Source organism: Lepidothrix coronata, unplaced genomic scaffold, assembly GCF_001604755.1.
Source record: "Lepidothrix coronata isolate B3197 unplaced genomic scaffold, Lepidothrix_coronata-1.0 Scaffold47, whole genome shotgun sequence".
Lineage (NCBI taxonomy): Eukaryota > Metazoa > Chordata > Aves > Passeriformes > Pipridae > Lepidothrix > Lepidothrix coronata.
Window position 1 is genome coordinate 264,660 of NW_016690227.1, and position 25,014 is coordinate 289,673.

General features: G+C 39.4%; 2 protein-coding genes across 7 annotated transcripts in view; both read left to right on the plus strand.

Annotated features, from left to right (window-relative positions):
- CUNH7orf57 (chromosome unknown C7orf57 homolog) lies at window positions 1-12,570 on the plus strand. 2 transcript variants are annotated; one of them, XM_017814897.1, is made up of 8 exons: window positions 1-143; window positions 702-881; window positions 1,628-1,736; window positions 1,866-2,028; window positions 7,672-7,772; window positions 8,865-9,001; window positions 9,996-10,010; window positions 11,161-12,570. In XM_017814897.1, the coding sequence occupies exons 2-8, from the start codon at window positions 716-718 to the stop codon at window positions 11,235-11,237; spliced, it is 768 nt and encodes a 255-aa protein (XP_017670386.1). In that variant the 5' UTR covers window positions 1-143; window positions 702-715; the 3' UTR covers window positions 11,238-12,570. The 2 variants fall into 2 exon arrangements, with proteins under 2 accessions (XP_017670386.1, XP_017670387.1); XM_017814898.1 differs by lacking the exon at window positions 9,996-10,010.
- A 3,750-nt stretch (window positions 12,571-16,320) lies between these two features.
- The window catches only part of UPP1 (uridine phosphorylase 1), a 12,582-nt gene continuing 3,888 nt past the window's right edge, over window positions 16,321-25,014 (plus strand). Inside the window, exons 1-6 of one of the 5 annotated variants that reach the window (XM_017814933.1) lie at window positions 16,321-16,334; window positions 19,256-19,320; window positions 22,179-22,296; window positions 22,802-22,960; window positions 24,002-24,116; window positions 24,569-24,778. In XM_017814933.1, coding sequence (XP_017670422.1) covers window positions 19,268-19,320; window positions 22,179-22,296; window positions 22,802-22,960; window positions 24,002-24,116; window positions 24,569-24,778 — 655 coding nt within the window. In that variant the 5' untranslated portion in view covers window positions 16,321-16,334; window positions 19,256-19,267. The other 4 variants (XM_017814930.1, XM_017814929.1, XM_017814931.1 and 1 more) reach the window with 4 other exon arrangements.

The window sequence follows — 25,014 nt, forward strand, 5'->3', positions numbered from 1 at the left end:
TGGGTTGTTGTTGTTGTTCCTTGGGGCTGAGTTTGGGCACAGGCAACGCGTGTGTGTGCCCAGAGGCTGCTCAGCGGGCTGCAGCCTGGAAGTGGTCTACTTACACCGACGGAACGGCATCAGCTGCACCTGGAATAGCTTCGGTAAGTGCCTGTTAACCTTCCATGGCACAGTGCCTTCGACTGGCTTTTTCTTGTTTGCTTTCTGTCCATTTTACCATTATGAAGGATTTATTTATATTTTCTTTTGCTCACTAGAAGTTGAGAAAGTAATGTACGGAGACGAAGGGTGTCGAGTGTTGGTTTTTAAAATGATTTTTATTTGGGGATCGGGTTTGGTTGTTTTACACATAAAGACCTGCAAACGGACAAGTGCTGTTTTTGTTACTGCATGAAAAGGAAAGGAAACCAAAGGCTTTAGTGTTTCTTGCTGTCTCTAGTGCATCTTGCTGCTTTTGGTGCCCTTGGAAATAGTTTTCTGATTGAAGTGAATTAGAACATTTTACAGGAAAACTTGAATGCTGTTTCAAAACTGAAACAAAAATGCTATATCCCCTGGAATAAGCAAGCCTGGTCTTTTGTCTCCAAGCTGAAATGTAGCACCTCATTCATGTTCCAGGTGGGCTCAATTTGTCAGTTGCCTGAAAAAGGAATGCTAGTAGTTAACTTTTACTATAAATATTTTCTTTTCCATTATTGCAGGACGGTAATACCCCATGCCACCAAAACAACCAGAGAAGAGCCCACTTCCCCCAATATCCCAGAGTCTCAGTGACCTTTCAAAAGCTCCCCATGAATTGCCACCTTCTGGGTGCCTCAAGAAGTGGATCAAAGATACTGATTCAGCTTATGTGAGGCTGGCAAAGCAAGGAGGCCAACCTGGTGAGCATCTGTCTTGCTTCTTTGGTCTTCCTTAATTTTCTTTGGCTTTGCTTGAGTGTCGTATAAAGTACTTGTAGATGCTACAGAAGGATCCTCTGGACTTTTGAAATTAACCTGTGGAAAAAATGAGCGAATGAAAGTGTAGAGGTCACCTTGTCAAGGCATCCTTGCTGTCTGTTGTGTATGGGTACTCTTTAGCAAAACATGCGATCTTGACCTGTGTTTGGTCTAAATGGATGATGATAGTTTGGCTGCATTTGAGTGAGATCTCTGCAATTTATGCTTGGGCTATTTAAATAGTGGCCTAGTGAAAATAACTTCACAAAAAAACATCATCAGAAAACTTAGTAGAGGTTAATAAAGTGGTTTTTTGTAGTTACTTCATTTTGTTACAGTGCTGTACGTATTCTGTTCTTGTACCAGGGTGATGTGTGGGTTTATTATTTCCTTTTTTATTGAAGAAGGAAGCTTGAGGATCCTGAGCAGATGCACATTCAGAGAAACAAATCCAGAAATATGAATTAACTGAGCAGCAGAAACATGTCAAAGCATTTAGAGCAAGACGAACAAGGTACAGTTGGAACACAGTGCTGCAAGGTTCTGACTGTATTATCAAGGGACACAAATGCTCCTTACTGAAAAAAGCAAGCATTTCTTCCTGACAAAACAGCAACCTGAAAACAAAGGTAATGCTTTTGCAACCAGAGAAGTCAGAAAAGTAGTGACTTTTGTCTTTTTCTCTCCAGACCTACTGAAGCACTACTCTCCTGTGATAATGAAGTCCCCTTCAGCAGCATATGCTGCACCTGACTGGTACTTACACCACACCAGTCCCCCAGCGATGGATGAGCCATGGTAAGCCTGCTGAAGCCCCACATAACATCTTAGGTTCTATCTTCACTTATTAGCATTTCAGAATACTTCTGTACTAAAGTGCAAGATTTGTATCCCTGGCCCAAACAGGTGTTAAATCTTTGCCTGCAGGAGCTCTGTTTCCTCTCTACCAGAATATATGATTCACAGAGAGTTTAAGGCTGATGACCATCGTGGTAACACTTATGAGACAAGAAGAGGGCCTTTTGATTTTGATACAAAAAGTGTTTGGCAGCGGGATGCTGAGGACAAAGAAAATGCAGAGAAAAAGAAGGTAGGATCGAGAGGCACTCTATGATGACGCTTTGTAGAGCTTGTGAACATAGCTCTGTTTGGGCCTGTTGCTTCTTCTAGAAGGGAAGCTGTAATCCACACAAGTTCCTGTATTCCAGAAGCAATTTTTTTATTGCAGTTAAAGAATGAGAAGAAAGCCATGTTTCTCTTAAATGCTGCAGATGTAGCATAAGAATCAGAAACACAGTGTCCAGTCACATTATATGGTGCATATACTTCAGTGTGAATGAAAGCCACTAGTTAGTTTCTATCTTCTTATGCTTTATTGCCCCTGCAATTCATTCTTGGTGAAGAGACTTCTTGTTAAGTAATCTTGAGTGAAGAAGAAAGAAGAAGGAGATAAGAACAGAAGATTGTTCTGAAAAAGGAGTTTGGTTTAGTTTAAAATGCAAGAGAGTGCCCAAAGATACTGCACTAGCTGTCTTTGAATGAAAGATGTATCCAAGACAAAGCAGGCATAGCTATGTCCAGAACAAACATTTCTGTGCTGATATTTGTATTTTGTCCTAGAAACCTCTCTGCCATCCTCCCTCTTTCATCCTCCCTGCCCCTGCCCATTTTAGATGCTGAAGCCTTGTAAGTTTTTTAAATATCCTCCATAATCTTGGTTGCCACATTTCCATAGGTCTTTGGGGTATACCTGGAAAAACATTTGATGTACTTGGACACTAGTACCTCTCTTCTTGAACAGAAGGGCAGATTTTGCACATTTTAGGAAAAAAAAGTCCTGAGCCTTTGCTGAGATGAGTAATTAGTGCAAGTTCAGAATGATGACTTGTGTAAATGGGACCACCTCATTACTGAATAGGCTCAGGAATGTTTACTTAATCTGTGTCAAGAGGCAAACAAGCATGTATGTTTAAACTGTAATTTGCCTGATTCTTGTTGGTGAAGCTTTTTTTCAGTCATAGATTTAAGGCACTGAAAAAAAAAACTTGGCCTGCTGCAGAGCCTCTTAAAGGATTGAATTAGGACAGACAGGAAGTGCTGTCCCTCACTCCCTTACTTAAGAACCAATTATCTTAAGTGTTTTAAGGGTCAAAATTAACTTTGATAACAGTAAGAGTAATTAAAATCCATGTGGTGACTTGTAAGTGAGACTGAGGTCCATTTCAGTTTGGATGGAGCTTGACTGAGATCCAGTTTTATTCACTCATGCGATTGAAAGTTCCCGTGTGTTCTATTTGTCACTAAATACAAAGTGAGTATATGTTGTATATTCAGCTCAGATTCCAAATCTGCTGAGGCCTTGATATATAATTTACACTATTCTTCCAAAAGCTGAAGTTGAGTTTTGTCTAAAGTTCTAAATCTACCAAATGTTTCTGTTTAAGGTTAGGTGCCTGAGAATCAGATTCTGTGTTGCTAGGTTTAGCTCTACCTTCACACCACCATCTCTGATATGGCTGTCCTTCACAGAATCTTTGTTGTACCCTGAAAAGTGTATCGTGTATCTTGAAACATCACATGGTGCTTCTTTCACATCTATTTCTTGTATATCGTCTTTTGGGAGGTTTCTATCCTGTGCTCTTAGAGTACCTTCCCAAAGAGTCTTCCAAGTGAGGCAATGAAACAAGCCCTCCCAAACAGTCTCAATTTTAGTTTTTTCACCATACATCTTGTAAGAGATGTATTCCAAAACACCACAGGCAAATTTTTAAGGAATATTCAATTTATTTATTTGACTACATGATGATAGTGCATCAGCAAACTAACTCAAATATTGAGATTGAATGTATTGAAAATGTTTCTCAGTCCAGTCTGACTAAGTATTTATTCAAAAGAGAGATACATGACGCAATCATGGAGTTAAATCCCAAAGGATGCCCTTAGGGACAAGTGCAAAACCATTTTAACCTCTGAAGGTACCTCTTCAGCTGGAAGAAGAAAACAATGGAAACACTGTTCCCAAGTGGGTCCCTGCTCTGGAGGTTTAAGCCTTTATGATGATTTGTTATGAAGTATTAATATCTCCAGTGTTCCTCATGGTTGTTGCTGTGTGGAGGACTGGAGATCAGGGGGACTATTACATGGTTTCTCCCTGCCTCGGGATGGATCTTGTAGTTCCTCCTTAACACCTTAATCACAGTGGTAATTTTCATTCTGCTGGGAATTTTGCAAAGCAGCAAAGATGTGCTAGTGCATGAAGGATTTAGCCTTTGTGCTCATGGCAAAGTGATGGACTTCTGGCCCAGGAAGAAGCAGCCCATGGGATTCTCATGGAGTTTAATAAGACCAAATGCAAGGTCCTGCATATGAGTTGGGGCAACCCTGGTATCAACACAGGCTGGGGGATGAACAGATTGAGAGCCGCCCTGCTGAGAAGGACTTGGGAGTGCTGCTGGATGAGAGGCCGGACATGACCCAGCAATGTGTGCTCACAGCCTAGAAAGTCAATTGTATCCTGGGCTGCATCAAAAGCAGCATAGCCAGCAAGTCAAGGGAGGTGATTCTGCCCCTCTACTCCGCTCTGGTGAGATCCCACCTGGAGCACTGCATCCAGCTCTGGAAGGACAGGAGGGACATCGACCTCTTGGAGTGAGTCCAGAGGAGCCCATCAACATAATTAGAGGAATGAAGCACCTTTCCTATGAGGACAGGCTGAAAGAATTGTGATTGTTCAGCCTGGAAAAGAGAAGGGTTCAGGGTGACCTAATTGCATCCTTCTAGTACCTGAAGGATGAAAGAAAGATGGAGAGGGACTTTTACAAGAGCATGCAGTGACAGGACAAGGGGCAATGGCTTCAAACTAAAAGAAAATAGGTTTAGATTAGATTTTGGGAAGAAACTCTTTATTATGAGGGTGGTGAGGCACTGGAATAGGTTGCCCAGAGAAGTTGTGTATGCCCAGTCCTTGGAAGTGTTCAAGGCCAGGCTGGATGGAGCTCTGAGCAACCTGGTCTAGTGAAAAGTCTCCCTGCCTATGGCCAAGGGTGTTTCGAATTAGATGATTTTTAAGGTCCCTTCCAACCCAAACCATTCTGTGACTCTGTGGTCCTTTTGCCTGTGCATCATCTGTCCCAGCTGGGTTGGGTTGAAAATGCTGTGACCTTAAGAAGGAAGGAGGCCTGTATATGGGTGGGAGATCAGTTGGAAGTGGTATCAGGGTTTGCATTTGCATTGCTGCAGGCAATCTCCCTGCAGCACTGCTAAGATCACTACTTCATCTATGAAGTCCTCTGTTTCAGGCACTTGCCTGAAATGTCTGTGTATATATGCATACATACATAGGTGTGTGTGTGCTGTAGCAAAAGGATTGCTCATCTGAGGTCAGGATTTTACCTCAGGGAGAGATTTGAAATCTAATCTAGAATTTTGTCCTTGATCACAGGGAAGCCAGGATTTCATCTGGGAGCTTTTACCTTTCCATGATGGCTGCAGGTATCCATTGTTCTTCATATACCAGCCAGGCACAATACATACTACATTTCAGGTTTCTTGAATCTGAGACAAATAAATAAACACGTTAATTTTTAAAGTATTTTGTTGCTATCTCTTCATAAAGGAAGAAAACACTTTAAACCAAGAACATGTAAAAAAAGCCGCCCTACATATTTTGTTTTATCTGCTACATAGAGGCTTGTCAAAGGGAAAATGCTCCCTCAGTTGTAACCATTGGGGTGTAGTGGCACAAAGGTCTGCTTTTAATGCTGAATTTTCCCAGCAAAGTAACAAATGGCACCTAACAGGATAGCAGGTGCCCTCCAAAAACAAGTTCTGGTTTGCTTGCTACTTCTGTCATTAGTTAGTTCACTTGAACAGTAGGGAATGTTTTGATACCTGGAGTTTATGCTAGCCTGTCTCCTTTAATGCCAAGAAAGACAACATTTGAAACAATGCACAAGGCTTGCTCTCAGCCTTCACGACTTTTCTCTTTGCCTTTCCTTTCCCCCTTTTTTTCCTTGACTTTAGTTCTGACAGCTTGACCCTTTGTTTGCCTCCAGTCAAAATCTCCCTAGGCTTCCTGGCTCCCCCTGTCCTTTAATTAACTCTTTAATTACTAGACTTCCTTTCCTAGTGCTTCTCTTCAGTGCCAAGAGGAAAGTCTCATCTCTTTCCATCTGCTATTTGTATATCCTGACTCTCAAACTGAGTTATGTTTCTGTGATGCCCTGTGTGCCATTCTGCCTTCAGTATGTGACAAATGTCACCTGAGATTGTTTTTGGTTGTTTTGTTGAAACTGTGGGTAATTGTGTCCAGGATCTGAAACTTCCATTGCATGCCAGGTCTGAAATGGTCCAGTGTAATGATAACACAAGACAGCACTAGCATTTTTGCACAATAGGATAGCATTTTTATAATGTAAAGCACAAATAGGCTGCTTCAGGAGAGAATAGTGTTAATGGACTTGAAAATCAGTTCTAAGCAGCTAATGCATTTTTTAACCTCTAGGCTGGACAACAGACCCCTCCCCCCCTTTTCATCTCACGTAGCTGCACCTGATGTCACTGCATGCTCTTGCTAGTATCATCTCTTCTTTGACAAATATCCCAGTTTTTCATCTCTTTAAGCTTCAACATAACATCGTTCAGGCTGAAATCTAGTAGCCCGTCCACTTATCAGATTCCGAAACTTCTTCTAGTGAAACTCTGACTCCACTGAAGTCTGTAGGGGTATCAGCACTGACTTTACACATGTATTTGCACTGACGTCCTTGTTCAGAATCAGTGGAACTGTCTGTCCTAGCTTCACTTCCTTCGGATACTAAGAAAACTTACACTCTCTGAACATTTGGATCTGCTGGTTTTTTTAGAGGCTTCTTAATTAGTTCATTGATTGGATGTATTCAAATGCAATTATACTTTTCTTTGCATTTGCCATACTCAGTGTGCACAGGCTCCCTGAGGGAAGTAAGTTGGCCCTTTAGAATCTGTAGATTTTGATCTAAGATAAAAATAAACAGCTTTGATATGTGTTGCTAATGATTCTCCATTTCTTTTCGGTTTTCTCACTTTCAGTTCTAGAGTATGTGAAGTCTTTTCACTGGCTTTCTAGATATCATCTTATCTTTCTGTCTTTCAATCAAGACTGAGTTTCTTTAACTGTCATTGGCAAGTGAAAGATGATAAAAACAAAATACACTTTTCTCTTGTAGGCTTTCCCCAATATATGTGCATTTGTTTGAATTTCAAACCTCTAATTAATGTACCAAAACAGTTTTCTTATTATATGGGATGTTTTATGCGTTTTATTAATTAAAAAAAAAGTAGTAATTAAGCTGGAAGTTAGTTGCTGGTCCCCCTGCCATTAGTAAAACTGGGCTGTTTTCATACACTGCATACAGAGAAATGGACCAAAATGAGAGGTTGCAATGTGTAAGTTTGAATTTGAAGCTTAATTTTGTGTGGAAATGTACTGTGAGGGAAAAGGTTGTGTAGAGCACATTATGGAGAGAACAAACAGCTAATCTTGTAGAATAACTAAGGGACTGCTTTATCTTCTGCTATTCCTCTATTCTCCATTACTACTACTTATGGAAATAATATAGATAAGACATTGAAATATGAAGACATTTAGAGGCTGTTAATATCACCCTTACTTTTAAATGCTGTACTATCATACAATCTTCTTGGTTATTTTTTTCATAACTCCTTTTGTTAAGCTAAGATTTCTCTAACACAGGTGAAGCTCCCAGCTATAAACCTTAAATATCCAAGCAGAATGCCGAATGTTTCTACAAGCAAGGAATTTAGTGGGGCAAATAAGCTTTCCTTTCCACCTGTGTAAGTAGTACACTTATGAAATTCATTAAACACCTAAGCCTGCAACTATTTATGTATGCAAGTAATATTACTTCTTGTGAAATTGCAGAGATTAGTGGATATGTGTACAGACATTGTGGATCCTTGCTGCTACTAAATTTGTCATCATATGTGGTGCTAAAATAGTTTAAAAGCAACTAAAATAATAGTACTTTAACTAATATAGGAAAGTTATTCAATGTAACTTTGCTTTAGGAAAACAAAGCATACAGTTGCATGTCTTTATGTAGCACACTTTTATGGTATTCTAAATTGTCTGTGTTTTTTTCACAATACCAGTGAAGAGATGAAAACAATAATGCACGTTGTTAGTTTTGTAAGCACAGGTTACAGACACAAGTAGGACTGACATATTAAGGAAAGACATAAACTGCAGTCTATGCAAGGTCAGACACAGCAAAAATACTGTCATGAACTCAAAGAAGAGCTGTTTTAAGCAAATTATTTTATCATATGTGATGTGATGTAATCAAATCATCAGCTGTGTGTGCAGCTGAATTGTTTCTGCATACTTTGTCTTAGAAATTTATTACTTGGTCATCAGTAATCCCAGTATGTTTTAGAACTATGTTATTGATGCAAAATAAGTAATTAAACCATCAAATGAATTTAAGAGCAAATCTGTGACAAAATTCCACCTTTGTGCAGCACAGAATGAGTATTGTCAGCCTTTTTACTTACACATTCTTTGTGGGATTTCCCTTTTGCATGTCTTTGTCTTTACAACAAGTATTATACATGTAAAATTCCAATAAAATAGATAGGTCTTCTCGTGTAAAGTTATACAGCACTTAATCAGGCACAGTTGTATGGTTTTTTTGTTTGTTTGGTTGGTTTTGGTTTTTTTTCTTAGATGATTACATGTAGACTATATGTTTTGTTATTTAGATACAAATGATAAGGCTATAAATGGTTATAATTTTTGAAATAATGTTATAATTAGAAATAAATTATGTTATAAGGCCTTTTCTGTGCAAAATAAATTTTTTCCACCTAATTACCACTTTTGTTTACTTATGCTTTTGTTTTCCTTTAATATATTTGTATTTACAGGCCTGCTCAGAGAAAAATTGAAGCAGTAAACTTTAGCAAATTAATTAACAATGGTTATGGGACTGACTGGTTTCAGCAGTGCACTGGATGGGAAAAAAAGATTCAAGAACCATCAGAAAATAGTGAACAGTCCAAAGGTAACATTATTGAAAGCTATTTCTTTTAAAATGAGTTGGGCTCTCAAGGTAACAGCAGAGGGCAGCCTGAATAATTTGTGCGGTTCTCTGGATGTCGTGAGACGCACTGAATTGCTGTGCTTACTTTACAATACCCTATGACCAGCTAAAGAAAGAGTGCTCCCGTTTGTGAGTCAGCGAAGGCAGGTGCTTTCATGGAGTTTTTTCATCTCTACAATTGCAGTTTGCTCTGTTCCAATCCAGGGGTTTCTGTGTACTGATACAGGGGATTCTGTGTGATGTGTTTCTGTAAAATGCTGCAGGGACAAAGCCATCCTGCCTAAGTTTAAGCAGACTGTAAAATATTTGTTGCCTATTTGTTATGAATATTCTTTTGCCCCTAATATTTTTCTGGAAACTTCTGTCACAAGTATCATTAATACTCGTGTTTAAGAAATAGATCACTGTTCATAAAAATTTGTCAAAATAAATAAATGCACATTGTTGAAGAGAGTGGAATTGCAACAGTTTAAGAGAAAAAAGTTATCCAATACTTACCTATGATTTCAAACCTTACTTTGTCAAGCACAGTGATAATAGCTATGAAAGACATCACTTGAAGACACATATATAAAGGTTATGTATATAAAGGTTAAAGGGGAGGAAAATTCCCATTACTTCTGTCAAAGACCTTTTACTTACACTTTTTACACTGACTTGGTAACCATGGTTGCTATATCACTTTTGTATATCAGTCTTTTGAAATGCTATTGAACATACACATTGCATGCACCAGAATTTTTTTTTTATTAGTATCAGGGATTCATTTTATATACAGTGGGAATTATCATGATTCCCTTGATTCCCTTGACCTTGATATTTTAATGTGTGAAAGTCTTAGAGGCCAAGTATTTTAATATCTCTGACATTTTAGCTCTTTCTAAATTCATCTTTGTGTCTTCTATTAATATATTTACAGTAATTTTTTTTATTTGTTTTTTATTTTTGTGTGCAGAACCTCTTCCTCCAGGTGAATATCAGAATAAAGCAGGCAAACAAAGAACTAGAAGTTGTGTGGTTTTGTTCAGAATAAAAACTGCTATAAAACTAAGGGATGAAGCCAGATCTCAGTCTGGACCTGAAGGAGGGTGCATAACCTGAGAAGCCACTCTTCAAAGCCAACTTACCTGTCTAAACTCTGATCACGCAGAGGATGCTGCTTTGGGAGGCACACTGACCCAGCAATTCAACTGTGGAGTCTAAAAGTGCTCTTCCTCAGCCTGAAAGAGAGCCTTGAATATTATTTTCTTTTTCAGATTCTCTTTAACTTTCTTGTGCACTGACATTTTTCTTTCCCATTACTGTGAGTAAAATGAAAGGATTTTGGATTTCAAAATCTCAAAGTCATTAATTTGGTGATAGTTGATTTCTTTAATGTGTGCCTCTAATGAGACATTTGCGATACAAAGAAAGCTGAAGATTTTTCAGAGTAATCATGACATTGATTTGGTTATACCACTTATGTATAGAGAAAAAAATTATGGGTACACCATAAAGGCTGCTGAAAAGTCAGTGTGCTGCACAGATTGATATATAGATACATATTATTTTTTAGTTCCTTTTTCCAGTTTTTAGATAACATTACAGCTGCTTTGCATTACCCTCCTTTGCAAGCATAGCTATTCCAGTTGATTTTGTATTTCAGTGTAAAAAGAGATATTTTTTAACGCTTTTAACAGTTTTGTGCAGACATGTACCTTGATTCAGTTTTGACCTTGTCCTTTTCATTCTTTTAGGTGATAGCTGAAGGTAGACTTGTATTTTTTTCCCTCTTGTGTACTTTTGTCTGCTCATCCAAAACAATTGTCAGCATGAGCACCTTGCAACTCCTTTTTGAGACAGAGCTTTCTCTGTTTTCACTTACACAGAATAAGTCCTAGACACATCAGGCAGGAGATACAACCCATTCTATACGTAAATCTATAACCCCTTTGTGTTAGGTTATAGATTTGCATCATACTGCAAATTTCACAGGTAGCTTGTTTGTCTTGTTAATTCAAAATTAAAACTACTGTAATTTCCATGCATTTTGGTGTGAGGGAGAAAAAAAGTTTTAGTTGACTTTTTTATTCTTATGGTTGAAGTTATTTTGTGAACATTAATCTTTTTTTCTATTTCAGATTCAGAGCCATCTCAGTCTGAACCACCACCTGCAAGCAATGAGTTAAAGCCACCATTTCAGGGATGTAGTAAGTAACTTGAAAGACTGTTAGGGAAAGTAAACCCTTGTATGGCCTATGTAGTGCACTATTTACATGTCTGTTAGATTACTTTTGTGGTTGAACTCACCCCTGATTGAGAAGTTAATTTTGTTTATAAGATGGATGAACTTCATTGTGCTTGATTACAGCAAATTTTAAAGTACAAGCAACAGCTGTTAGTGCTTATTCCTAGACTTTTTGTTAATATAATAAACAAAGCAAAACTGCATTTTTGTCCTACACAACTCGGGCTGCTTTGCTGATGTCAAATAAGATTACCATATTGCTGCTGACTTGAACAGACACAGGTGTGCTATTGATGTTTACAAATCATCAAGTTTCTTTAGTATACTTATGATTTATGCCACAAAGAAAGGTGAAGGGCAACTGTGTGGTATGGGATGAAATGTAAATAGAAAGAATTGAACTGGTATGGATACTTGCAGTAAAAAAGTCAAAGCTTCATTGGAAAGACTGCTTCTTAATCCCCAAAATGCATTTTTTTTAGTCCAGGTACTCAGCTTTCTATGACAATTCTATTGCTATGCCTGCTGCAGAAGAACTAGATGGTCATAGTGTTCAAACACATAAGTTAAGACCTGATGGCATTTTTTGTTATAGTCTTGTTACACAGAAGCTGAATCATTGGTTAACAGTGATGTGGATTCAGCAAATATGGTATCTGCACTTTCAGCTGTTAAATAAAAAAATTATTTATCCTGAAGTCTTGACTGCAACAAAAATATTATATGCTAGATCTCCATGTTTATTCACACTAGTAAAAGTTTGTACTTTGAAATAACAATGTATAGAAGTTGTATTTGAATATTCTGAAAAAGTTAAGACACACTGGTATTTTAACACTTGCTTTTTTATCTACTTGGATTAGGATATATCCCTGAAATCTTATTAATAACTAAATATTTATTATAAAGTCCATTAGAAAGGATGCAATTTTATTTTCATATTTTTTGCTAGTACTGCGAAAAGTGGAATTTTTAATAAACCGATAATTTTCTGAATTTCCTCTTCAGAGTACATTCAGTACATTTGACACCCTTGAATCCAAGGCCTGAAGATTCCAAAATGTATTACTAAATATACATTTCTTCGAACAGAATGTTTAGAGGATTTGGCTTAATATTACTTTTCTTTAGAACTTTGATGTGCAAGTTGATTGGAAATAGGTAAAACTATTGCTAATCTGAACCCTCAAAATTTTCAGCAAACATAGGTGGAAGTTTTGCTGTTGATATTGCAAGATCCAGCACTCAAGTCCATCTTTACTGTTCATTTGAAATTCAGCTGTCCAAGTTGTATTTACAAAAATAAAAGGCTAAAACATATGCAAATGCCTAAATGTATGGTTATTGGTTATTTCTATTTATGGTTATGGTTATTTCTAGTCAGAAAATTTTTCTGAAGATAGAAAAGCTTACATCAAGCTGTAACTGGGGGGGGTGTGTTTGGAATTACTTCCCTTGTGTCTATTTTCACTTACAATTTGTGTTGTGGATTACATCCAGATATATTGAAACCATTAATTCTGCTGTGACAATAGAGCTTTTGGGGAAATCTCCTTTTCTAGGCTAGAGTATCAGGGGTTGCCAGACCCAGAGCTCATAGCATTCAAACCTGACCAGTTGTGGTGGGTTGATCCTGGCTGGATGCCATGTTCCCACCCAGCCTCTCTATCACTCCCCTTTCTCAGATGGAGAAAATAAGATCTCTAGGTTGAGATAAGGCATTTTACTACAGCAAAAGTGAAAGTTTGTGCATGCAAGCAAAAGGGGGAAAAAATTAATTTTATTCTCCACTTCACATTAGCAAGTGATGTCCGGCCACTTCCCAGGAAGCAGAGCTCCAGCACGTGTAGCGGCTGTTCCAGAAGGCAAGTGTTGTAAATAAAGAATGCCTCCACTTCCTCCTCCTTTTCTTAGCTTTTATATCCAAGCTGACATCATATGGTCATTTTGGGTCAGCTGACCTGGTTGTGTCCCCTCCTAAGGTCTTGCCTTTGTGATTCTGTGATTCTTAGAAGTTTGCTAATGTACCATTAATATATATTCAGCTTTCCTTAGTCAAACCTAAGGAGATTTTGACCTGAATTGTTGGTCAACTGAGTCTGGATGGATCACAGTGTGAATACCATGGGTTAGAATATTAACAGCCTGAGATTTTTCTTCATAAGAACAGGGGGACAATCCTGGAATACGTGTTTGTGCATTCAGAATAATGGAGATCTGCAGCAGAATAATAACCTTCCTGTTCTCCAAGGGACATGAAATCAAAGTGGTGTAACAAATTAAGCTCCAGCTGAACACAAGGATGGAAGTGAGTTCACCTTATCGCAGTAATCACGTTGTTCGATTTTCTTCTGAGTCAACGCAGTCATGCAGCTGGCAGTTTTCAAAGTCATCAGCATTCCATGTAGAAGCAGTGGAAGGTTCTGTTTTTCCATGTTTGTTTTTCAGAGAAACACCAAAGTCAAAAGCTGGGTGCTTATTACAAAATCTAGTCTTGTTGTTTTAAATGCTGAAACATTTGTTTCTTTGTGTTGTGCTCCATCTCTGCCCTGAATGCCTCTAAGTAGTAAAAGAGAGAATTTTTTTTGGAATACTGATTGCTTTGCAAGCCCAAAGATAAAAGTGCAGTTACATTTTATTAATTGCACCCAAGTACAATGAGTATGTGAATGTTTTTAAAAGAGAATTCCAGATAAAGATTTAACAATAACTTGGCAGTTTAGCAACTGCACAGTAATTTTCCTTTTATATACTACCATTTCACTGTAATGAAGTCTAAAGTCTAATGGCTGTTTTCATTTTAATCAGTCCTGATATATACCTAATATATAAATCTTACTGCTACTGTCTTTTTAAACTAGAGTAAAATATAAACATATTTCAGAGATCAAGGGTATGTATGCATTAACTTTGCAATACAAACAAAAATTCAATTGACTCGTGCTTCTCAAGCATGTCAAATTCCATTGACTTCAGCATATTTATTTCTTAAATACTTGTATCCGTGCTGAATATGCAGACTTAGTTGTAAAAGATGTAGGATGAAGCCCAATTTATTTTTGTAAACAAATAGCTTAATATTCTGCTTTTGCTGTTCTCTGCAGATAATTTTTCAGAATGTAATTACATATTATGCTATAGTCTGGGAAAAAAAAGGCTAGAAATAGAAATACAAAAGTTCAGTCTTGGCACATTTTTTCCTCCTATTAATAGTTTTAATGATACAAAACATCCAGAGTGACTGAGAAATCAAAATGCAGTGAATAAAACAGCTGCACTGAATTATTTGACCAATTGACTATAAAAATGGTATATGGTAGGCAGAAAGGAGAATATGTTTGATAATTAAAGGACAGACAGCCTTCCTTTCCAAAGATGCAAATTTTCATCATGCAATATAAAAATCTGAGGCCAATTACATATTGTTGTTATAACCCCAGCATGTAGCTGTGTATTTTTCACCCTTCTAAAACAACATTAACATATTGTATTTGTACTTAGGAGGTATCTTTCCCACTAAATCTAAATAGAATGAAAACCTAAACACTACAAAACCCAGGAGACTAAAAGGACATTTAAAATTTTCTAGAGGTGACTGAGAGCAAAGGTTACTATCAATTATTAGACTCATAGAAATGCATAATTTATTGAATGTTTCACACAAGATAACTATAGTAACCTGATTATTTACAAAAGAAGCCATTTACATTGTTTATTCTCTTGATATATAGCTAAATGGAAAACGTCCTTAAAGCTAAAGCAGATTTTTCAGTGGACCCTGAGATGAAAGGGTAGGTAATATTCCTGTTTAAAGGAAAGGTTTCTTCCACAAAATTAAAACACTCTTCTAAGGTGCTTGTCCATTACCATAGCTTGAAAGTCTTGACATATATTTAAGGAATGGGAAAATGGAAGATGGATTAGAAGGCTGTGCTTCTGTTTTACCCACTGGAAATATAAACAAGTTGAACAGGTTATGTTTTTCTGACTTTGTTGAGCAATTCCTCTTGCATGTTGTTCATGCCTAGAAATGCATCTGTGTGCAGGGGATGTCTCTCTTTTGTATTCCCATACGAAGTCCTTTGGTGTGAGACAGAATATTAAATTTTACTCTAAATGCGCCGTACGTGATTTTGCAATAAATACATCCCAGCAATGCCTTGTGCCCAATGTTTTTATCATCCTCAGGCACAGGAGATTCTGCACAAAGCAGGTTTTAGTTGCTCTGTATCCCAAGAATTCCCTACTGTGACAAACTACAGAGTGGTTCTGGTATAAAAAAGTATTTTTAAAATTGTGTTGTAGAATTGTGGGTTTTGTGTCTTCAGTTACTGTATGAATAGCATTAAATTTACACTTACAGTGTGATTTATGATTTTTTTTTTTTTTTTTGCTATGTTAACCTTTGATCAACCCTGAAGTGGTCAGGCAGCTGGACTAAATGGTCACTGTGTTACCTAAAATAGAGAAACCTCTGAGATTCAGTTTGTGAATTTTAGCAGGTAGGCATTCTTTATTATGACGTGCTGCATGATCTCAGCCTGCTGGGTGCCCTGGGAATCAGCTCACCAAAGTGCACACAAAGGTAGCTCCACTGCAGCTTATATGTCAGCATTACTTGCTTATTCATTCTTTGTTCCCCATATTCCTGTTACATATTCATGACATTTCTAAGACTTATTAGCATATATACGTATCCTTATAATGTCTCTGAGGGGCTTCATTGGGGGTCTCTAGTGGTCATCTATGTTTGGAGGCCCCAAAGTTCTAAGCAACTGCCTTATGAACTTCTTTAAGACAATACCCTTGTTATAAAGTAACTTGGTGCTGTTCGGCTGGCTGCCTCAGTTCCCTTCTTCGCTGTTTCCTTACTTTGCTTGGTTAGTCCTTTTAAATCACTCGGCTCAGCTATATGCAGCTTCTAGGGCACATTCCGCTGCAAAAACTATTAGTTCTTGTGACAACTCAAAACTCGGCTATCAGTTGTAGGTCCCTTCCAACTCAATAGTCAGTTCCAAGCAGCCGAAGCCATCCCTGCCGTGAAAGCGGCCAGCGCGGTTACAGCCGGTACGTACCGACACACGGGCAGACACGGGCACCGACGCCCGCACAGCCCGACCCGACTCCACCATCCCTGGCTTGCCCACACCTGCGTGCATATCTGTATCTCTGGGATAAGGTCCTTCCGAACCCCCGTGCCCTGGCAGCAGCTCTCCTGGCGGGAGAGCTCCACTCTTCCCGCACACCGGCTGCGTCGCTCCCGCTGGCTGTGCCCGCCCCGGAACACGACGGTTCCCGCACAGTCGGGCCGCCCTCCCGCAGCGTGCACGGCGAGCAGGGGGTTAACCGGGCCCTGGGTGGGGCGGTGCCGCCGCCAGCGGGAGGTGGCTCAGCCGAGTGCCCCGCACCTCTGCCGGCAGCAGCGAGCGGCTCTCCTCGTTTCCCAGCGGAGGCTCCCGGTGAGAGCCGCGTCCCGCCGGGCGCCGCGCAGTAGGAGCGGCGGGGTGGGGGTGCTCGGGGTGTCTCTCAACCTTCAGGGGGGCGGTGGCGGGGAGCGCATGGGAAAGGGCGGGGCGGCGGGCGCAGGGGTCGGTCTCGGCGAGCGCTGTTTTCGGCAGTGTCCGGGCGGACGGGGCCGGTTGCCCCGTCTGCGGGGCCGGGGCAGCGCTCCGGCAGCAGCGAGAAGCGGCGGGGCGGCCTCCGGAGGGGACCCGCGGGGTAAAATCAGTTTTGCAGCGACTTCATCTTTTCCTGATGATGGATCGACGCCGAACCAGAGCTTTTCCGTACAGAAGCTGTTGGCTGTTGGCTTTCTTCAAAAATGACGGGTGTGGGGAGGATGTGAAAGATGGCAATTGTAATGAATCCTGCATGGTTTTAAAACACCAGTCTGAGGATTTAGAGGTTTAGATGAGATGAGAATTCTTCACTCTTGAGAATACTAGGAATTTTCACTATGAGGGTGGTGAGACACTGGAGCAGGTTGCCCAGAGAAGTTGTGTGATGCCCCGTCCCTGGAAGTGTTCAAGTCCAGGCTGGATGGAGCTCTGAGCACTCTGGTTTAGTGAAAGGTGTCCCTGCCCGTGGAGGAGGGGTTGGAACTAGATGATCTTTAGGGTGCCTTCTGACCCAAACCATCCTATGATGTGCATACATGTTAAAGCAGACCATGCCCTTTCTTGAGGTGAATCAGGAGCATATTGTCAAATGTCAGTTTTAACTTAGGCTGAGGCAGACTACAGAAACTTTTGACGTGGCTGTAAAAATTTCCATTTGTTCAGACAGTGTGAGAGTTTTGTGGCTTTACATTAACTCGCTGCTTGTCAGCTACTACCTGATTGCTGGCAAGGTCTGCCATGGGAAAGCTGCTTTATGTTTACTCCTTACTTTCCATTCTTGCCAAGGCACCTGCAGCCAAGTGCTGTTGGAGAGGGTATGCTGGACTTTTGGACCATCAGAACTTTGTTCTCAGTTTTTTGAAGTATATCATTATTTAAGGGATCACAGAACGAAGAACACTTAAAAATCACATGGATGCTAAATACTGTGAACAACAGCTGAATTAATATCCTCGGTTTGTTTGCAACCCTATGTCATCCCAGTACATAAAAATCACTTTGCTGTTTCTTCTTCTTAACTTCCAACTCCTCTGTATAACTTCCAACTCCTCTTTAGTAGGGCTCATGGCACTGTAGTTTTCTTGGAAGAAATGATGCATTTTTCCTGTAATTTCCTGTAGTAGCTGACTCTAATCATACCACCGTAAGGATGGGTAATTGATTCTGAATGCAACTTTTATACTCTACCTCCTTGAGCACAGGTGGTTGTACACAGTTAGTATATCTAGTACATGTGAAGTTTAGGTCTGTTTAATAAAGCTTAATATTTTAAATGAAGAAAACTAATTGTCTATATATTTTTTAATACATTTCCATTATTCAGTGGCTTTTAACAGGCAAGCCTGTGGTTTATTTTGTTTGTTTTTTCACTTCTCTCAAAATTCACATATGATGTAATTCTATTGCAAGACCAATTTCTTTCTGTTTCCTTATAATCCTGGCATTTTTAAGGATTACAGATCCTACCTCTGTTATAATCTCTGTGCTGTCAGGCCCTTCTTAGGGAAGGGTAGAGCAAAACTTTGTGATTCACTACTTCCCAGAAGGGCATTCCCAGAAAGTATCAACTTCGGCACGTAGCCTTAGTCACTTCTGAAAATAATAGCAAATGAGTCGTTCTATAATTATAATTCTGTCTTTGTATCAGCACCAAAGCCTTAGTGATGCATTTGCCTGTTTAAATATAAAGAAGAATGCAGGAAGGAGAAGGTTTTGGGTATAGGTTAGGGCAATGGATCAGCAAAAGAGATTTTCAGGATGGATGATAAGCTGAAGCGCTGTGCCTTTTTGGAGTCATGTTTTACTTTCGTGTTCCTTGCCTTTACGCTGTGGCAGACAAAAGGGTTCTTAAGGTCAGTAGGAAGAGTTTAATGAAGAGGATATTATGAGTAAGATGCTTCCTGGACTTGGGTTTCGGGCGTCTGACAGTTAGAGCTGAACTCTGTAGACTTTCTGGAGCCAGACGTGGAAGGGGGCTGAAGCTGGTTCAGAAGTTCCTGTTGCTGTGGGAGGTACGGAAAAAAGAGGGTTAGTTAGCAATGAGACTTGCCTCTCTCTGTCCCATGAGCCTGCTGCTGCTCATAGCACAGGACAGAGGCAGTCGTGAGGTGGGGGTTATGTTAGCAAGGGATTAGTTTAGGCTTGAGGGTTTTGAAAGTGGTGATGAATTATGGTGATGCTCAGCCATAAAAATTGTAGATGCTCTTTTTGCTACAGTTATAAAAGCTGTAGTGTGGCTGGATTATTTGGGGGATTTAATATTCATGAGAGTTATAGATACAGAAGGTTTCTCTCACTGTTAATGCTTCTAGGTTTACAGATGGGACTATTCTGATGTGCTTATATCTATTTTTTTTAATACAATTCTAGGTATAAACACACATGGCTCCTGGTGCCTCAAATGAGAAGAAAACTGATGATGAACAGGCTTCAAAGTAAGACTCAGAAATTAATTACTTTGTCCAAGTTTACACTTAACCTTCCTCTCCAAACTCATTACACACTTATTAAGTTAAGGTACGATGAAAATATTGATTATAACATCAAGTATGCAATAGGAGCTGTTTTGACAAATGGATGCTTTGTTGCTTTACCACACCTACACAAGAGCAAGCCATTTTCCTTTATCTGAACAGTGATTTTTTCCAAGCCTGAGTGATGTTTTTATTTATTAATTTATTTTAATCTGGTGAGCTACTGAAATATTGACTTTGGTTGCTGCATATGGCCAGACCTACCTGCTTCAAGAGTTGAAACAAATATTTCAATGTGTTTCTCTAATCCTTACTGTAAGCTTATTTTACTAATACCATACATGCGTGTTTAGTCTTCAGATACTTGTATTTTGCTTAAAACCTCAGAAGTTGTAGATGCTTTACAATAGGTGGAGGGAAATAAATTTTCTTCTCCTGAGATTTTCATGCCAAAGATTTTTATCAAGCAAACTTTGCCTCTACTGTAAATCCATGGCATTGGTCCTATGTACACATAAAAATATGCTTGTTTTTATTGCCCATTTTACCTTAGGGTCTAAGTCTACAATTGGATGTGCAGATAAGCTGTGCAAATTGGTAATGGCCCAGCGCTGCAGTGAGGTGTGGGCTCGGAGAGTGTTGTTGGTGGAGTGTGAGATGAAAAAGGTGGAATATAGCCATGGCTGAGGAAGGAGGCTGTGTTTTGCCAGGCATGAGGACAGTGGTGTTGGCACACACCACATGAGTTTCCCTGTAGTTTCAATAGAGGCCTCGCCTTTTCCCAGTTTATTTCCTGAAGAGAAGCTTTTATTGCTGGTGTTCTCATAAAGAAGGAAATATTTCTTTTTTGCTTGCCTGAGAACAAATGTAAAGTGATTTCAAATCATATCCTATTTGTATGTAAAAGCCATTCCAATGAACATCAGCGCAGCTGGATATTGGATCTGCATTAGTGAGTGATCCAGTAAATAAGGGTAGGGAGTCCCACAAAAATGAACAGGAATAATTCAGGGAAGGCAGCCTGGGAATTCTGCTCACATGAGCTGGCAGACTCCAAGGCTGTCTTTGCCTTCCTGATGAGCCATAAACCTGCTCTTTAGTTCTTCCAGAGTCAAACAGGTCTCTTGGAAGGAAGAACAAAGGCAGCCAGTCTTTGGTTCCACCTCAGGCAGGATTTGTATGAAGAGAGGCAAATGGGACCCGTCAGAGATGGAAGTGAATTCCTACTCAAGGGGTGAATGGACCAGCTGCCTCAGTGGGCAGCTTCTTCAGTTGCTGAAGGTGGTTGTCTGTGGTGGGCAAGAACAGATAGAGTGGGTTGGGATGACACCTCTTTCCTTGGTTGTGCAGTTGTTACTGGATAGTTAGCGATATTGGAAAGAGAATGCCAAGAACAGAAGCAATTTCTGTACTCAGAATGTTTGGGTTGTAACTATTTGCTTTCTGAGGAATAGTTCAGTGACCTCATCTTGGCCGCTGTAGGCTTTCTAAGGTAACCCATACATCCTGCACAGAACTGGCAGATAGGACCTACATAGGACCTACAGGAAAGCTTTTCTAGGGAGGCATTAGAAGGCAGACAAGATAACCTAAACCATCAAAAATAGCACTAAATGCCTCTGTTCAGAGTTGTTCCTGCAAAGTCTTAATGCTTTTTTGCATAAAATTCAGGTGAACGTTTTGTTTGTCTCCTCTGACAAAGCAGTTTGAATTTGCTGAGCCATGTTGTGCCTGAAGTGAGCCTCCATTAAGCCATTAATTAAACTAACCCATCTTCTTGTGTCTGAAAGCTATTTACTACTTGATTCCATCTCTCAGAAATTACTTTGAAGTACTGGCCAGGGTTCTGCTTAAGCTTGTGATTATTGACTAGTCTTTCCTACCTGTTTCAGTTGAACTTAAAACATCAAGCACAGAAGGCAGACAGTTTATGAATCATGCAGCTTGTTTAGGTAGTCCACTGTTGAATTTTCCACAAAGGTGATCCCATATGCCAAGTAGTTCAGGTTTCCCTCTTTGGCCTGTCATTTCCTGGCTCTTCAGACAGATCAATTTTTATTTTTCTTTTAAGCTGTATCACTTCCTTACAAGAAGCAACTTAAGAAGAAATTAATTCTTTTTATCTCTTCCTCTCTTTTCCCTTTTTGTTGATTTTTTCCCCCCCCTATCGTTTTTTCTTTGCTTCAGATTTCCATTTTCCTCTTTCCTCTCCTATTTCAGATTCTCTGTACCCTTATCAGTCTCATGCTGTAGGATATTTTTCCTCCTGCGTTTATGACACAGGGAGACAAATTGACAGAAATCCACTTCATGCCTGTCTGTAAAGCCCAAATTATCCCCTCCTTCTCAGGTAGCTGGTGGTGGTGATGGGGAGTTTCAGTCAAAACAGGTTGTTTGCTTTTCAGCTTTGCTATAGATTGTCTTGGCAGTAAGGTAGTCGATTGAATATTCCCTGGTCCTGCTCCTATTGTTCTGTTCACCATAAAGACCCACTGTGGCTCACAGCTTTAATATTGTTTAAGGTGAATGTTGCACAGTTGCAAATGCATCCTAGCAGCTGGACTTTTCTTCAGCAATTTCATTCTGTGCAATGGATGGAATATTAAATGTCATATGTGATTTATTACAGGATGTATGGCAGTTACAAAATTTTGGATTTCCTTAACGCAGTGCATGAGGAACCAAAATAATGTAGTGCAGGCATACATATGGGTGTGGTATTTCCCAACTCTGACTGGTTGACTTTGAAGAATTGGCATCTGTTCAACATGTGGGTTTGTATACATTCTATATGTTTCACAATGCTGCTGTCTTGGCAGAGAGAATTTTATCCATCTGTGCAACCCTCACCTGGAGAAAATGAAAGAAGACATCCTGTACCATTTTGCTCTTGGGACTGGTACCCATGATTTTCCGGCACTGTTTGGAGATGTAAAGGTAAGATGCTTTGCTCTGTGCAGCAAGCCTCATCTTTTCTGTAGAAAATGAAATAGTACCTGTCTTCAAAATAGGACTAAATGTGTCAGTGTACCACTGATTGAGGAGTGAATGCAGAGGGGAAAAGTTTTTGTGGGTTCCTGTCACTTTCTGTATCTAAAAAATTTGGGGATAATCGTTTTTGACTGTCTCTTTCCATTCAGTAAAAAGGCAAATGCTGTAGGCTCTATTCAATTAGAACTCCTGTTTATTGGGTCTTCATGCCAATATTTGTCTTTTACTAGTTTAAACAGGATGAAGGCATTTGAGTGCTATGTAGACAGGTGAGGGTTTTTTCCATGATTTTTCGTCATGATATTTTAGAATGATTACGAGAAGAACTATATCTGGGGATAACTTAGTGTTTACTGAAAGTGTTTGCATATACTCATGTTGTTCTTTGGACGTTCTTTGACATACTGAATTATGCAACTGGTTTTGCTTTGTTGAACACCGTCCGCCGCAGTTTGTGTGTGTTGGAGGAAGCCCTTCACGGATGAAAGCTTTTATTGCCTACATAGCGGAGGAGCTGGGGCTTGGAAGCACCGGTTGTGACTACCCCAACATCTGCGCGGGCACTGACCGCTACGCCATGTACAAAGTGGGACCTGTTCTGTCTGTCAGTGTAAGTACCTCATGTCATCTGATATGGGACACAGTTCAGCGATGCTGTTCAAAGTAGAAAATATGAATGCACGTTTCTTTTAAACACGTAATAGACTGAGTAAGGCTGTTAAGTTTGTATCAGCCATGATCAAAATAGTGCAGCCAGCTAATTAAGACTTCCTTTTCAGCCCTTTCTCATAAGAGGGAAAGCCTCCAGCACCTTCCTTCCTTCTTGCATCCTTTTTTCTCAGTGAACCTCTGAGGTGTTGCAGGAATGGTGTTATCGATTTTTTAAGAAGACTTACTGTTGCCTCATCCCTGTTCTGTACCCTATATAATGGGGGAAAAATGTCACTTGAGATATGTGGGGTACTGGAGAAAATGGCTGTATCACATCCAGAGCTATGTCTCTGCAATGGCACTGTCAAATATGCTACTATAGCTTAAGACTAGCATGTCATGGGACTGGTGCTGCCAACTCATATATGCATTTTAAAACTTCATACCTTTAATTTGTAAATACAATTACATATTTCAATTGCAATTGCAAAACTGTAATATTACTCTGCACCCTTTCTTCCGATCTGTAATTATCATAGTGTTGTGCAAGCTAAGGTGGACTCCTATTTGCTGAACATTGAGACTAAACCATGATGTCTTTTTTTTGAAAAAAATTTAGCTTAACTATTCACTAGCACTTCAGGTTGGTGAAAAAGTCAGAGTGGGGTTTTTCTTGTGTTTAGGAAATGTTCCATGATGAAGTGCATTAGTCAGTGATTGGGAAAGGACACTGATTGTGCTTTTGAAAATGTAAATGTTTTATAAGTCATGATTTTTAGAAATATTGTATTTCATCCACAATCTACCAAAGCCAGTGGGAGTCTCTCTGTTTATCTGTAATAGCCTCTCAGTAGGCCCAGAGATTGGGGATTTTGTGGGAGCGAGTTAGGTGGCATTTGGAAAAAAATACCAGAAAGGAGAAAATGTTCAGCTCCTTTTTCCATATATATTTTGCATTATTTATATGACTGTGGAGTATGAATTTCTGCTTTTTTTTCAGCATGGTATGGGCATTCCTTCTATTTCAATCATGTTGCATGAGCTGATCAAATTGTTGTATCATGCCAAGTGTTCCAACATAACCATCATTCGCATTGGCACCTCTGGTGGAATAGGTATTTTCCCTCTTGATTTCTGTTTTATTTCTGTAAACATTAGTATCTTTGTAGGAAAGTTGGGCATCTCTCTTTGTGTAAGTGATTGATGGTCAGAACAGTTTTCCACAGGAGATGAATAATTTTTCTTCTGTAATTTTGAAAGTAAAGGCAAAACCTGCCTTTTGATAGAGAAGATGCACTTAAGAGATCCAACTGTGAGAAGGACCTCCTATGTAAATATGATATAAGAAAGAACATGTAGTGAAAAAGAAAAAATTCAATTCTTTCAGAAATTATTTGTAATAATAAGTGGAAGCAGATAGGCATGGGCAGAAAATTCTCCTGATGAATTCAGGGGCAAAATTACCACCTATAAAGGAAGCAGGATTGGGTCAAGATATATGTTTTATGTGTGTGGAAACAAAGTGTTAACTGCATTGTGAAGTTATATCTATTTCTTTTTACTGCAGGTCTGGAGCCAGGCTCAGTGGTTATAACTAGGCAGTCTGTAGATGCCACCTTCAAACCTCAGTTGGAACAGGTTGTTCTGGGAAAGACAGTAATTCGCAGTACTAACTTAGATGAACAGCTGGCTAAGGAGCTGATGCAGTGCAGTAAAGAAATCGGTCAGTTCAACACAGTCATTGGGAACACCATGTGCACTTTGGATTTCTATGAAGGTAAGGCTGGTGACAGACTAACAGAAAATTATTGGTAAGAAGCAAGAGATAAATATTGGATAATATATTAACATTAAGCTTCCAGTTCACTGAACAGAACGCATTCCTTACTGTGGGTTGTCTCACCAATCGTAATGAACCAGTTCTTCATCTACATAAAATTAAGCATTGTACTTACCAGTTTGCTGTATTAAACTTTTAATTTTGTGGAGATGCTCCTCCAGCTTTAATAGATT